Raw genomic sequence first — 13,391 nt, 5'->3', positions numbered from 1 at the left:
ACAAACAGTGCAGTGATAATGTTGGCATAACTGAAACCTAATTTTTTAAGTGGTATAAAAATGCTTTATGTGATACTATGTTCCAAAATCATTGAGGAAATCCATTCAAATGTCGAATAAAATTTAATAAATTAAAAATCTAATTAAAATTTTAAAATTCAAGAAGTATTGATGTGCCATATTTGGTATCTTTAGCTTTAATGGAAAATCCAATCATTTAAATATCCTGTAGACTATTTTAAATGTTTTTTTTTTTTGTATGACGTGAGATGTATCACATCATTTACAAATATACCAATTCTATAATCATAATTAAAATAAACTTCCACTAATATATTGCTCACAATGGCGGGAGGAAACAAATTCGTAATTTCATTTTTACTATTCCACGGATAACAAAATTGGGATTCTGTTCTTTCAAATAATGCAAAATATTGATTATTCTGTAAGTTTTACTAAATCAGAGTGTTTATCGTTCTTTTCGAACCAAGCCGATTTTTTTCTCTATAGAAGTAATGATGCGGAAATTAATAATGTTTATGCTGTATTACATAGAATATAACGCAATGATTAAACATTCAATATGGTTTTATAAAAAAAATCAGTAATACAGGCATGCGTTTGCAGTAAAAAATAAACAAAGTGCAATACTTTAGACTTATATTATGTAAGAGATCCAAACGATTTTTCTTCGACATTTTTTTCCATTGACAAAAACACTCTTTCCAATATTTAAAGCAGTTGATGTTTTTTAAATTTTAATATCTTTAGCAACTTCTATTTCGTCTTACTGCGATTCTAAAGAAAATATTATCTCCATAAAAGCAATGCAATCTTGCAAAAGCAACTAATAATTTCTTCAAGAAAAATTTTATTTATCGAAGTAAAGAAGGAATTTCAACATTTCTGTTTCAAAGAATCCCTAAGTATTCTAACATTCTCTGGAATGTAAATCCATATCGTCCATTGAATCTGGAAGTTATGTAGCTCAAAGTAGAGTTTATCGCTTCTACAGATACTTATAGAAATCTTTTATTTTTCTGATGAGCATCAAAGAAAGTCTCCGATCCGAAACTGCTGCTTTTGATCTTAATAAAATGAAGACATACTTTCTATTATTATGCTTACATGTCAAGATATACGAGAAGTTATTCCCGTTTTATCTGGAATTTTCATATCTGTAATTTATTCGTGCCTTTATCTAAATATATATATATATATATATATATATATATATATATATATATATATATATATATTTGCGCAGTTTCTATTGAATGTTAGTGTCTTTTTACTATTTTTATTTTAAATGATTCTGACTAGTATTGGAATTTTTTTTTATCCAAAGCAATGTTATTTATACGAAGTGACAAAGAAAATTTTTGACAGTTTGTAAAATGTAAATTTCAGTTGTTACCAACTAATAATTCATCAGCATCTGTAGATACATAATAGAAGTTTTTGCATAAATATATGTCTTTCAGAAAAATTGTGAATAAAATACGAACAATTTTTATTCGGTAGTTTAGATTTGGGTTGGATAACAAGACGATTGCATTTCCATTTCATTAAAAAAAAAGTAAACTTTATATATATAATTTTTTTTTGAATCCTTAAGATTAAACCTAAAAGAACTATATAATTAAAAGAACTAAACTAGATGAGTGATATATATTTAACGAATCAATTTAAATTTAAAGCAAATTACATATGAATTTAATCAAATATGGCTATCTTCAATGATTTAATATATTTGAAAGAAAGTTGTGTTGGTATTTCTTCGGAGAATAATAATGTAAAGCCTTTTAATTCCCACTAAATCTAATTAAAATTGTATATCTAAAAAGAGAATCGCATCAATTGAAATTATGTGATATTCCACTAATATGCTTAATTTCTGATTTTGTTTTTTAAATGTTTCATTACGTGTAGCATGTTAATTTTGTGTGAATATTCCAAAGTAATTTGCAATTTTTTTGCACAATTTATTGTTTTATTTTGTTAAATTATTTATTATTTTTCGAATCAATTTAAGATTGCGTACATTATTCTTTATTCATTTTAGGGCTTCTCAGCCTAATTATTATAGAAATAACGTGTTTTTCTATGCACTTAAGGCTTTAAATTTGAACTGGAGAGGATTTCACAAGAGCCTAGATTGCGTATTATGGATATGTTTACTAGATGGATATGTTTTAGACTCAAATGAATATCGAATAAATTAATAATAATCTGCATCAGTAAAACTGAACACCTTAATTTATTATTCGCAGTATAAAATTTAATAGAAAAATAGATTTGCTTTAAATTCAATTTACAAATATTTTGAAGCATAAGTAAAGTTTAGAGAAAGTTAGCATCAAAGCAAAAATAATTATTAAAGCCTGAATAATGTAATTAAATAATAATTTTTTATAATGAAAAACATGTTTCCTTTGAGCACATGCAGTGAGTAAGTACTTCGTGAAAAAGTAAAAGAGCGCAACCAAGACTTGTTCAGTAAACGGAATTTAAAATGTCCCAAATATGGTAAAGATCTATATTATTTTACTTTATTCATGCTAAAAAGGCTTCTTTAGTTAGAAAATCGTTTTGAAAATTACTGTTACTTAAAAATTCATTCCAGACTTGGATATTTATTTTCCACTCTCGATGGAGACTGAAAATCACTGTTGATATGACTCTATTCCTTCATCATATCTTAAATTCATATAAGTTGTCATTCACGATATTTAATTAAAATTCGCTTTATTCTTTAAATAATTAATAACTTACGAAGACAATTAATTTCTGCATTATTTAAAAATCTAAGACAATTCAAATTTTCTAGGAACTACACGTTATTAAAATTCTTTGGTGCAAACTGTTTTCTCAGTCTTCTTGAAAGCGAAGTTTCAGATGATAAAAATGCTTTGTCTATTATAATTATTTTCATGAAATAATCATCTGAATTAAAAATAAATTATTTAATAATTTTTTATTAATACCGTCCCATTAATTGTCCCATCAAGATCGCCCAAAATTTGCACAATCACATTCCTTGCTTTGAAGTACATAAAAATTTCTAAAGAACTATATTTTCACAATTAATAGTTTTCGAAAAAGGAGGGAAACAAAAATATAACGTCATATAGAAAAAAATCCTTATTGGAAATTTAAACATCGGTATTCACATATGTTTACATACGAAAGTATTCAACATAACTACTGCGCATGTCGAGATATGTAAATGCGCAATGTGGAATCATGTCAAGTTGTCTTTTGAATCTTATTTAAAAGGCTGCATCTTGTAACTATCCGCAATATTCGGAAAATGATAATGCATTTTGTACGTGAATATAGCCATTAGTATTTTATCTTCAATCAATATAAGCCTTACGAGCTAAGGAATATGCCTGTCATTAGCCAATGCACCGTCTTCTCGAGACCGTGCATTGGCTAATGACGACGGACAAATTTTGGAATCATCAACTCATTATACAATCTCCACGATGTTAATGGAAGAACTTACGGCGGGCCAGCTCATATAGACCATGTATTGCCACATATTTTTAGCTGCAATGCATGGCTTAAGATTTACGATTCAGCTCCGGCCATTTCATCCTATACGATACGGAATGTTCAGGTCGCTGGATTTGTCCTGAGTGTCCGGTTTTATGGCTGCAACTATCGCCAGATCTGAAACCTTTGCAATTCTACCTATTGGGCTATCTGAAATAATTTTTTTATCCAGACTTAGTTATTTCATAAAGTTTTGGAGGCCTTTGACAGAATACATTTTTAGATCTAAAAGTTGCAATGCTGTGATTTGTATTTCATTCTGAGGCAGAAAAACATTCTCACTTTGGAACTTTTGCGAGAGATTTTTGATAGAATAAAATATAAACGTCATCTAAAAATTTTCGAATAATATTCAAATAAATAAAGATATTGAACTGCATAATCTTTTCTTTCAGGAGAAAATCAGAAGAATCCCCGGCTAAACTCAAAGCTCAAGATTTCCAGGTTTGTAGAAAGTCATAGATTATATTAAACTCTACAAAAAAAAAAACTATTTGGAGCTATGTTTTATTTTTTTACGATTTTTCTAGGTCTGCGTGACCGTGATAGAAGCTCGCCACTTGGCTGGTCTCAACATGGATCCCGTCGTCTGCGTCCAGGTTGGAGATCAGAAAAAATACACTAGTGTCAAAGAATCTACAAATTGCCCCTATTACAATGAGGTAGGATGTCATTTCAGAGTATTACCGCTTAATACGAGAACTTATTTATGGACATCAAACGTAATCTCAGACATAATGTCTATTTCCTGCAGTTGCCATAGAAATGAACTTATCTGGACTATTCAGGTAATTTCTCTTTAAGGGTTATTCCACATTCGAGCAACTATCATGAATGTTTTGGACAAAAATACGATCAAGGATCACTATATAGCTCTTATGGAAAATAGAACGAAAGTATGTTCTACAGTATAAACTATTATGGAGATTTTATGTCTGACTCAATTCTCTAAATTGCCTATCATCAACGAAAAGACATGCTGGCATATTTGCAAAGAATTTTGATTATGCAGTTTTGATCACTGTCCATTTTGAAACAAATCATCTCTGCACTCAAAATACATTATATATATCCTCCATCGTAAAGAACTAAAGTACATTTTTTTTAAAAATCGGATCATCAATCAAGCTAGCTCATTAATCACGTTTTTATTTATTGTCTTACCTTTGCAAATATTTAGTTCAATTTGATTTTTTTTTTAAATTTACCTAATATAATTTAGAATTTGCCTAAAAATTAATTGTTAATTTATTTCATTTAATAAATCCCCTAAAGGATTTTGAGTAAATTAAGAATAAATATAAATATTTCTGAGGTCTTTGTTCAAATATAGTAAGAATGATTTTAATAAAAAGTACTATCCATTTTGTATTATAATGAAATTAACGATTAAAAAAATATTAAATGTACAAAAACGGGTTGTTCTAGAAAAACAGCAGCAAATATTTTAGGAACAAATATGGAGTAAAATTTCAATCAACAGTTAAAAAATCATATAATTGCACTATAATTTCTAAATTAAAAAATCTTTTCTTACATTTTCCTAAAACAAACCTTAATAAATAAATTATTTAATAAGTACAATATTCAACCTAATTTTAGATAATTTATGGTTATTCTTTAAAATAATTTATTTTTGGCCATTGCTTTTCATTACCATTTAATAAATATAATATTATGTTTTGTACGTTTAAAAAATTACTTATAATTTTTAAAAACTTGTTCACCAAACACCAAAAAAATAATAACATGTTCAAATATCTGTAGCATGACAGAATTCGCGGCACAGGCGAATATTCACATTTTCAAGCATGATAAATCTGAATTATTCTCTGATTTATTATCAAAGCCACTATTAATCAAAGCTGATGTATGTTTAATTTTGATGAAATTTCATTTTCCTCCATTTTACTTGCCATGGATTTCGAAAAGAATTTACATTATTTTTTTTCTTTTTTCAGTTAGTTATTTTCTTGAATATATAGAAGTATTCCCTAAATTAGAAATTTTATGCATTATTTTGAAAATCATTTACATATGACTCATTAATTATTTATATGGTTGCACACTATTAATTTTAAGATATTTACCTCTGCGTTTTAATGCTGTATTGAATATTTGTGTTTTAGGAATTTGCTATTCAATTACCGTTTGGGAAATATTATGTACGCTTTTAATCAAAAATTTATTTTATGATGATATCTACAGAATATTTAATAACTGGTTAGGAATTCAAATACTAAATAAAATTTAATAACCATATTTCCAGGAATATTTTATTTAAAGTAACATTTTATCACTAAAAAAATTGTTGTTAAATTTATTTCATCATGATTTTTTTTCAGTATTTTGTGTTTGATTTCCACATGGCTCCAATGATGTTCTTTGATAAGATGATTAGTTTAACGGTAAGTAAAATAAATTTTCAAATTCATAATTTCATATTTAATGCATTTCTTAAATTTAGAGCCTCCTACTTCTGTTCAAAATTAGAACTCTTAACTTCTAATATTCTGAATTTATTTTTTAAATTTCATTAGGCATGCTTCAATAATATTTTAGCGGAAATTTATCAATAGAAACTTTTAACAATCCTCTAAAAGGATTTTTTTAATTGCTTTAAAAGAATATAAAACAACAAGTTGTAATTATTACAATTGATTTTATTTTAGAAGCCTTTTTTTAAAAGAGTATCCATTCTAATCGCTGCCCAATTGTTGATTTCTAAAGCCATATAGACATATATTTCCAAGTAGAAGAATGCTCAAAACGACGGAGCGAAATATATTTAAGGTTGTTATAGTCAATAAATATATTGCTGGAAAGATAAAGAAATCTCAATTTTTATAAATCCCCTGGATTTTAGTACTCATATTTAATAAGTCATTTTCTTTATACTAACCTTTTCAATAAAAAATGTCCTACTTTTATATCCATAACTAAGCGAGTTATTAAGTGTTGAATTTAATTATTTTAAACAAATCAAAGACTGAATTCATTCGCAGATCTGCCTCGAGATGGCTGTTAAAATCGTTTTAAATAATGACATTCAAAGCTTTTATAAATAGATCAGATTTAGTCGCAAAAACATGAACTTATATATATATATATATATATATATATATATATATATATATTAGTGAATTGAGAATATTTAACTAAATATGGTTAACAAGATCGGGGATAATAATTTATAATTCTAAGGGAGATAATATATAATAGTTTACAATTCTTAATTTTTCAGCATTAAATTTATAGACAAATATTAATAAATTTAATTCGTTGTATTCTTTAGAACATTTTTCAGACTGGAAGTATATGTTTATCTATAACTTGTTTCATTGTTTAGAAAATAAGCATTCAGGCTACATTGCATAAATATAAATGCACTTAATCAAATGTTTGATTCAAAATTTGATTTCGAGATTTGATATAAACTTTAAATGCTGAAGCCGTGCCGAATTTGATTCATATAGCTATTTATGTATTGAAGTTACCGTATTCAATTGTTACGAAACATACAAAGAAGAAAAGTTCCTGCGGATAAAATTTTCCCAAAATTTGATAAATTACTTCAAATTTAGTACAGGCACTACGCACTACATTTCTTCTATCTGCCTAAAAGCATTTTTGAATTGTTACGTTCTAGGTCATAGAGAAAGATATAATTCTAAAAATGTGTGCTTGGACTCAAATAGATTTGACAAGTGAAGATGCATCAAGATATTTCGGTTTGATATTTTGAAGACAACAGCACTTTCTCTTTATATACTTTGTACACGAAAGTAAAAAAGAGCATTGAAATATATTTATTTATATATTTTGAATATAAAACCATGTAATAAGATCAAAATTAAATTTGGAGAAAAAAATGTTGATTTGATGTGTCGCAATTTAAATTATTAATGATAAAATCCATTGAAACAAAATGTTTAGAGATAAAAATAAAAGTTACTACATTTCATATTAAAGATCTAATGAGCTTTATCTCATTTAAAAAATACCATTTTCATGAAACAAATTATATAACAATCCTTCTTTTGATTTAAGAAATAATGAAATATTTATTTTAGATTTAACAGCGACTGAAAAGGTAAAATATTGTCCATATAAATAAGTATTGAAAATTCTATTAATATAATGAAGCTCTTGTTAGTACCATAAACTTTCACCCGAAAATAATAATGTAAAATTCATAAATTCACTCGCACTTTTACTATTTTTCGTTCCGAAGAATTCATTATTCTGTGAAATTCAACAGATGTGTCGTTTGTGGCAACAATGCTATAAGTCAAATTTTCTCTTTTATTAAAAATTGCATTTTCTGTCATATTTTCACTGATGTCTATAAAACAGTATAGATATTAAAATTAGTCTTTTTTGTCCAAGTTATTTAGTTCAGGGCAAAATAAAATGTGAATCTTTGCAAAAGCAGTATTTGCTAAAGTAATTTAAAACTAAGTGGTGTGTTAGCAATGGAAATTAAATTCATTTACGTTTCATCAATTATGAATATGAAATATATTTTCATCCAATTAAATGAATTGGAATTTAAGAAATATTCTAATCTGTATGAATCAATTTCAATAAATTGACATATATTTTACGTGCATTTTAAATATCTAATAGACTATGAAGCATAATATGCAGCAGCAAAAACTTCTTAAAAGATACATACAATTTCTCTGTGAAGCTATTGCATTTACATGTGACAAGATTTTAAAGTAAAATAATTTTGATAAGAATGGTAATTTAGAATAAAATTTACTTCAATAATCATTATTTAATTGGACATAATTATACAATATCTAATCAATTCTAAAATATGTATTTTAATACGAAGTTGTGAAAAAATCGTCTGCATCATAAATCGTTTGTTTTTAGTATATCTGATTTAGCTTTATTTTGAATAACAAACATATGATTTATAAGTGGTTTGACGCAATAAATTCAAAATCCATGAAATGTTGATTATTTATCTATCAATTATCAATGCTCAGTTTAAACTGTTGGTTGAATAAATATATATATATATATTTTATTTTGTCTTATTTTGTCTATGCAACATTTCGTATTCTACCTAGAATGTTTTTATAGAAACTGTAATTATTCCTAAATTTTATCAAAATTTAATTTATTTAAGAAGAAAATCAATCGTTTCCAGCCATCTAGCCTTTAAACTGATATGTGTTTCTAAAACATTATCAATATTATTAAAAACGAATTTACTTTAAAATTGTTGTTTGAGTATTAGAACTAAAATTATATCAATTCTAGATTTTCCGATCCTCGATTATCCAGATCATTTTTAAAAAAATTTAAAAAAAATCATAAGCAGAAGCATTTTAAGCAATATCAAACTGAGACAGCAAAACAGCAGATTTTTACTGATATTTTCTAGTCTTGATAATTTAATACAGTTTGTGAATATAAAAAATATAGACTATATTGTTTCTGAAATCATTAAATTACAATGTTATAAATTTTATTTAGTATACAAAAAAAATTTTAATTTTATAAATACAAGCTGATAAAATAGTCTTTTTTCGTAGATTATCAAATTATTTGTATATTTGATTATTTGGATTCGGTCTGATTCCTATAAATCCGGAAAAACTGAAGTTCTACTTATTTAAACTCAAAAAAAAAATTTCAATAGTACTGAAGAGTTTTTTTTTTTTTTTAATTCTCTCTTTATAAAAATTCTAAGTTTATAATCCATAATTTAGGATCTAAATTTTATAATCCATATTATCCTAAAAGTCTAGCTTTTAGAGGAGGTTTTTATAATTATCTATATTATAAATTATTTGGTGAATTTATTTCATAACAAAAAAATTTTCTTCATTTCCTTGTTTTAAATCTACTTAAAAGAAATTCTTAAACCACTTTCAAACACTCCACCTATTTTATCATTAATTTATCTTTTATCTTCTTATTCTGAAATGTCAAGCGTTCCTTCAGTTTCCCAATCAAAGTGAGAAGTGTCTCTCAAGTGTTAACGAGCAGAATTTTGATTGTTTTTCCAATTATTTAGGTACTCCATTCAAGGAACATCATTCGATCCGGGAAGGTGATAGGCACTTTCAAGTTAGACGTCGGAACTGTTTTCGCTCAAGCTGGTGAGTCTGTCACGTTTAAACATTTTTAATTGCATGACAAATACTGAGAAACATAAAGGGCTTCAGTATGATTTATTTCAAATATAATAAATTCATGAATTTTTATTGTCAAATAAACGTTGAAAGTTATTGCTTCGTAAATGTGTGGATTTTAATAATCAATAATATTTATCCGTTTCTGGTAACCAGATGTTTCAGAAAAAAATAATTGTTGTATTTATTTTCAGTTCAATATCCTATCCACAATATGGTGTTCATGGCTTTCTTAACAAAGTTTATACTTTTAAATATCAAATTATAGTCATAAAGATATATATATATATATATATATATATATATATATATATATATATATATATATATATATATATGAACTTTTTATTGTAGTCAAATCTCATGACATTAAAGTGTCATCAAAAACTTAACTGCTTATATAAACCTTTTTCTTGCTTACGTGCTATGGCTCAGGCTCTATAACATCGCTTTCTTATACCTCGTAGATATTATATATTTAATCTTTTTCTCCTTAGCTTTCAACTTTGGGATAAAATTATGTGATTAAATATTTGGTGAAACAATAAAAATACGTTTGCAACAATATAGAGTATTTTCGAAGATTGCATAAAATATGTTTCTTAAAATTTTCTAAAGTTCAGTTATCTATATCTAAATTTGCGTCATTGAAAAAATGATTTTTTAATTATCAAATATTGCAGAAATTATTTTTGTGTCCTAATATTTTTGGCCCCCTGAAGTGAAACGAAAATTCTAGCCAAGATTTTAATAAATGAAAATTCTAATTACAATTTTAAAAAGTGGTTCTGATATTTTCTTTTCTTCACTGCGTATTTCTGACAAATTCAATAACTTTGAGTTCAGTTGTTTGTTCCGTAGTGCGCCAACAGATAGATACAGAAACACGCATTTTTCTTCATGGTTAATTTTAATGCATACTTTTTAAATTGTCAAGTAATGATGATATTGTTTCAGAACAACATAAATGTCTCATATTTATAACCATTGTTCGAAAATATAAACTTCAGTCTTTAAGTATTAGTGGTTCGATAAGTAAAAAGGCTGCGATTTATTGCTTTATGAAGTCAAAACATAATATCGGTAAATATTTTTTCCTATTGCATTAATAATAAGCTACTCTATTTTAAGATCCAGTTCCAATCTTTAAGAAAAAATAGAAATTTAATAAAATGGCTCGATTTACAGTTTTGATAAAAGGATCATTATTTTACTATGCTTTCCAAGAAATATTAATAAAATTATAAAAATATTAAGTGGCATCATTAAGCAGATAAATGAATAAATAAAGAGATAGATAACTCCACCATCGTTTATAAATAAGGTTCCCTGTGCCTAGATATATTCCGTAAAATTCAAATTTTCTTCCCGCTAAATTCTAAAATCCAGAAAAGAGTAGAAAATAGACGAAATTTATAGATTGTTTCATTCCATAAATACCGTTTGTCTTCTTTATTATATATGTTCTTACATACAATTTATAAGATGAAATATATCCTTGAGAAATCTTATACACCTTTTGTAACCTTGTACATAGCTCACATATAAATATCTTCACCTTAAGTCAAAATCCAAAGTCACATTTACGTACTGAGATTGACGAATATAAAAGAAGAATGAAAATGAGAATTTGGCAGAATATTCTCCAATCGACTTCAAATTTCCTCGAAAATATGCAATAGAATCGAGTCAACGGAGAGGGGGGGGGGTGATGGAAGTTACAGGAAATGGAAAAAAAGGCAGCATGTTTGTTCACGCTCTTGTATTGAACTCTTCTGCTTTAAATATTTACTCATCTTGCTGTAACTTGTCATCTTTGTTTACATGTCACTTACGAGCGGTAGCAGGGATTGCACTTTATGATAACAAGATGTCGATTGTTACTTCACAAAATGATGCCTTCAAGCGACGCTTACATTTATTGAAGTTTTAGATTTAAAAATCGAAGCGTGACACTTTGGGGCAAGTCTAAAAGATGTTTCATACAGCAAACTAGCCTAGGAAACATGTTTCAACTAGAATGAAGCTATAAAAATATGTTGGATATATTTATTTAAATGTTCTGTAATCATTTATTTCGTAAACGACATATTTCTTTCATGTGTATGCTTTACGGCATCAATCGACAAAATTACGAATGTTCCAAGAAAGAATTATGTCTGTTAAACAGCAGTCGACAAATCAGATACGTTCCAAAGTAAATTTTAAATCATCTCTTAAGCATAGACTATTTATTAGTCTAAAATTCCATGGAATTCGTCAGCACCTTCTGTTTAGAAATTCCTAATCCCTCCAAAGTTTTAATTATTCATTTCAAATTTAATTATTAGTCCACATTTATATAATTTAAACAAGATGATAAATAATTTTAATATTTATCAAGATTAAAATTTAATATAAAATACAAAAATACATTTTTTTAAACTTAACGGATCCCTGAATGATCTCTGTTTTCAAATTCATTGGGGTATAGCTAATAGTTTGAACAAAACAACACATTCAATTCAAATTAATAAAATTTGGAACAGAAACAACTCATTTTTATTCAACAGAAATAAAATTTTGTGTTATTTCGCCTGCAGGTTTTATTCAAAATATAAAACTTATGCGCAAAATTGCTTAATTATTGCGAGTTATTAATTAATTCTCTTGCATAACTATTCAAGATTATTTGTTCCATACAATTGGAAATCATGTGCAATAAAGCCTATCCTTTATTCTAATAATTATATTTTTAATTTAAATTTCTGCGTTTATGTAATTCCCAAACTATGAGAGAGAAATTTTCCGTCGTCAATTGATAATTCTAAAGTTCTATGTCATCACGACTGTTAGTTTACTATTAGTTTGAAGGTTTTATACTCAAGGAGAATATTTTGTTAGCTTTCTGATTACACTCAGCATTTTTATTATATTGAAATTTAGTCATTTATTTGAAAAACACAATATTACCTGGCTATCAAAATATAATAAGAAGAAAATTGTGCACTATAATTAGCAAATATAATTACGAATTACTAAGGATTTAATTAAGTAATTCAAAATAAAATTGTGCATTTGTTAATTGACTTTTAAATAATATTGTAGATAATGCATTTGAATTACAACGCAGAAAATCTACACAAATTTCAAATTAAGCAGGTATTATTTTTAATTTTAAATTAATATTTATTATAGTTGAAATAATGGACTGTTTGAATTTTTTCATGCATATCTCTTCATGACACTATACATAAAGATTAAAATAATTATTTATTAGATTTTTTTAAATTAAATATTCTAGATTTTATTTTATTCCTCCATATGAACAATACTTCAACGTATTTTCTCAAATTAAACAGATTAAAGATAGTAGATGAAATCAAAATGCAAAAAAGATCAAATTTAACTAACTATTGCTTAAAATATTTTTAATTCAAAAATTAATTGGATATCATTCAATGTTTTTGTTTAAAAGATTATTCTTTTAAAATTATTAAACATACCCATAAAAATCTATTTATCGGTTAGGAAGTCAAAATTATAATATCTGCAGAAATAATTAATTGTCTGATTTAATCCAAACATTTATTATACAATTATTTCTATTTAAAAATACTCTTTAAATATATTTGGGTTATAAATATAACTCTTCCTATTTACTTGCCTGCAAATTAAATGAAAAATTTGACAACA

General features: G+C 26.1%; 1 protein-coding gene across 2 annotated transcripts in view; it reads left to right on the top strand.

Moving 5' to 3' along the window:
* Positions 1-13,391, top strand: part of LOC129965499 (otoferlin-like) — a 515,039-nt gene that overhangs the window by 385,669 nt on the left and 115,979 nt on the right. For both annotated transcript variants that reach the window (XM_056079452.1, XM_056079451.1), the window contains exons 8-11: positions 3,957-4,005; positions 4,092-4,223; positions 5,907-5,969; positions 9,599-9,683. In XM_056079452.1, coding sequence (XP_055935427.1) covers positions 3,957-4,005; positions 4,092-4,223; positions 5,907-5,969; positions 9,599-9,683 — 329 coding nt within the window. The remainder of the gene's footprint in view (positions 1-3,956; positions 4,006-4,091; positions 4,224-5,906; positions 5,970-9,598; positions 9,684-13,391) is intronic.

Source organism: Argiope bruennichi, chromosome 4 (genome assembly GCF_947563725.1).
Source record: "Argiope bruennichi chromosome 4, qqArgBrue1.1, whole genome shotgun sequence".
Taxonomy (NCBI): domain Eukaryota; kingdom Metazoa; phylum Arthropoda; class Arachnida; order Araneae; family Araneidae; genus Argiope; species Argiope bruennichi.
The sequence above is the reverse complement of the archived record's forward strand: the minus strand, read 5'-3'. Positions and strand labels throughout refer to the sequence as shown.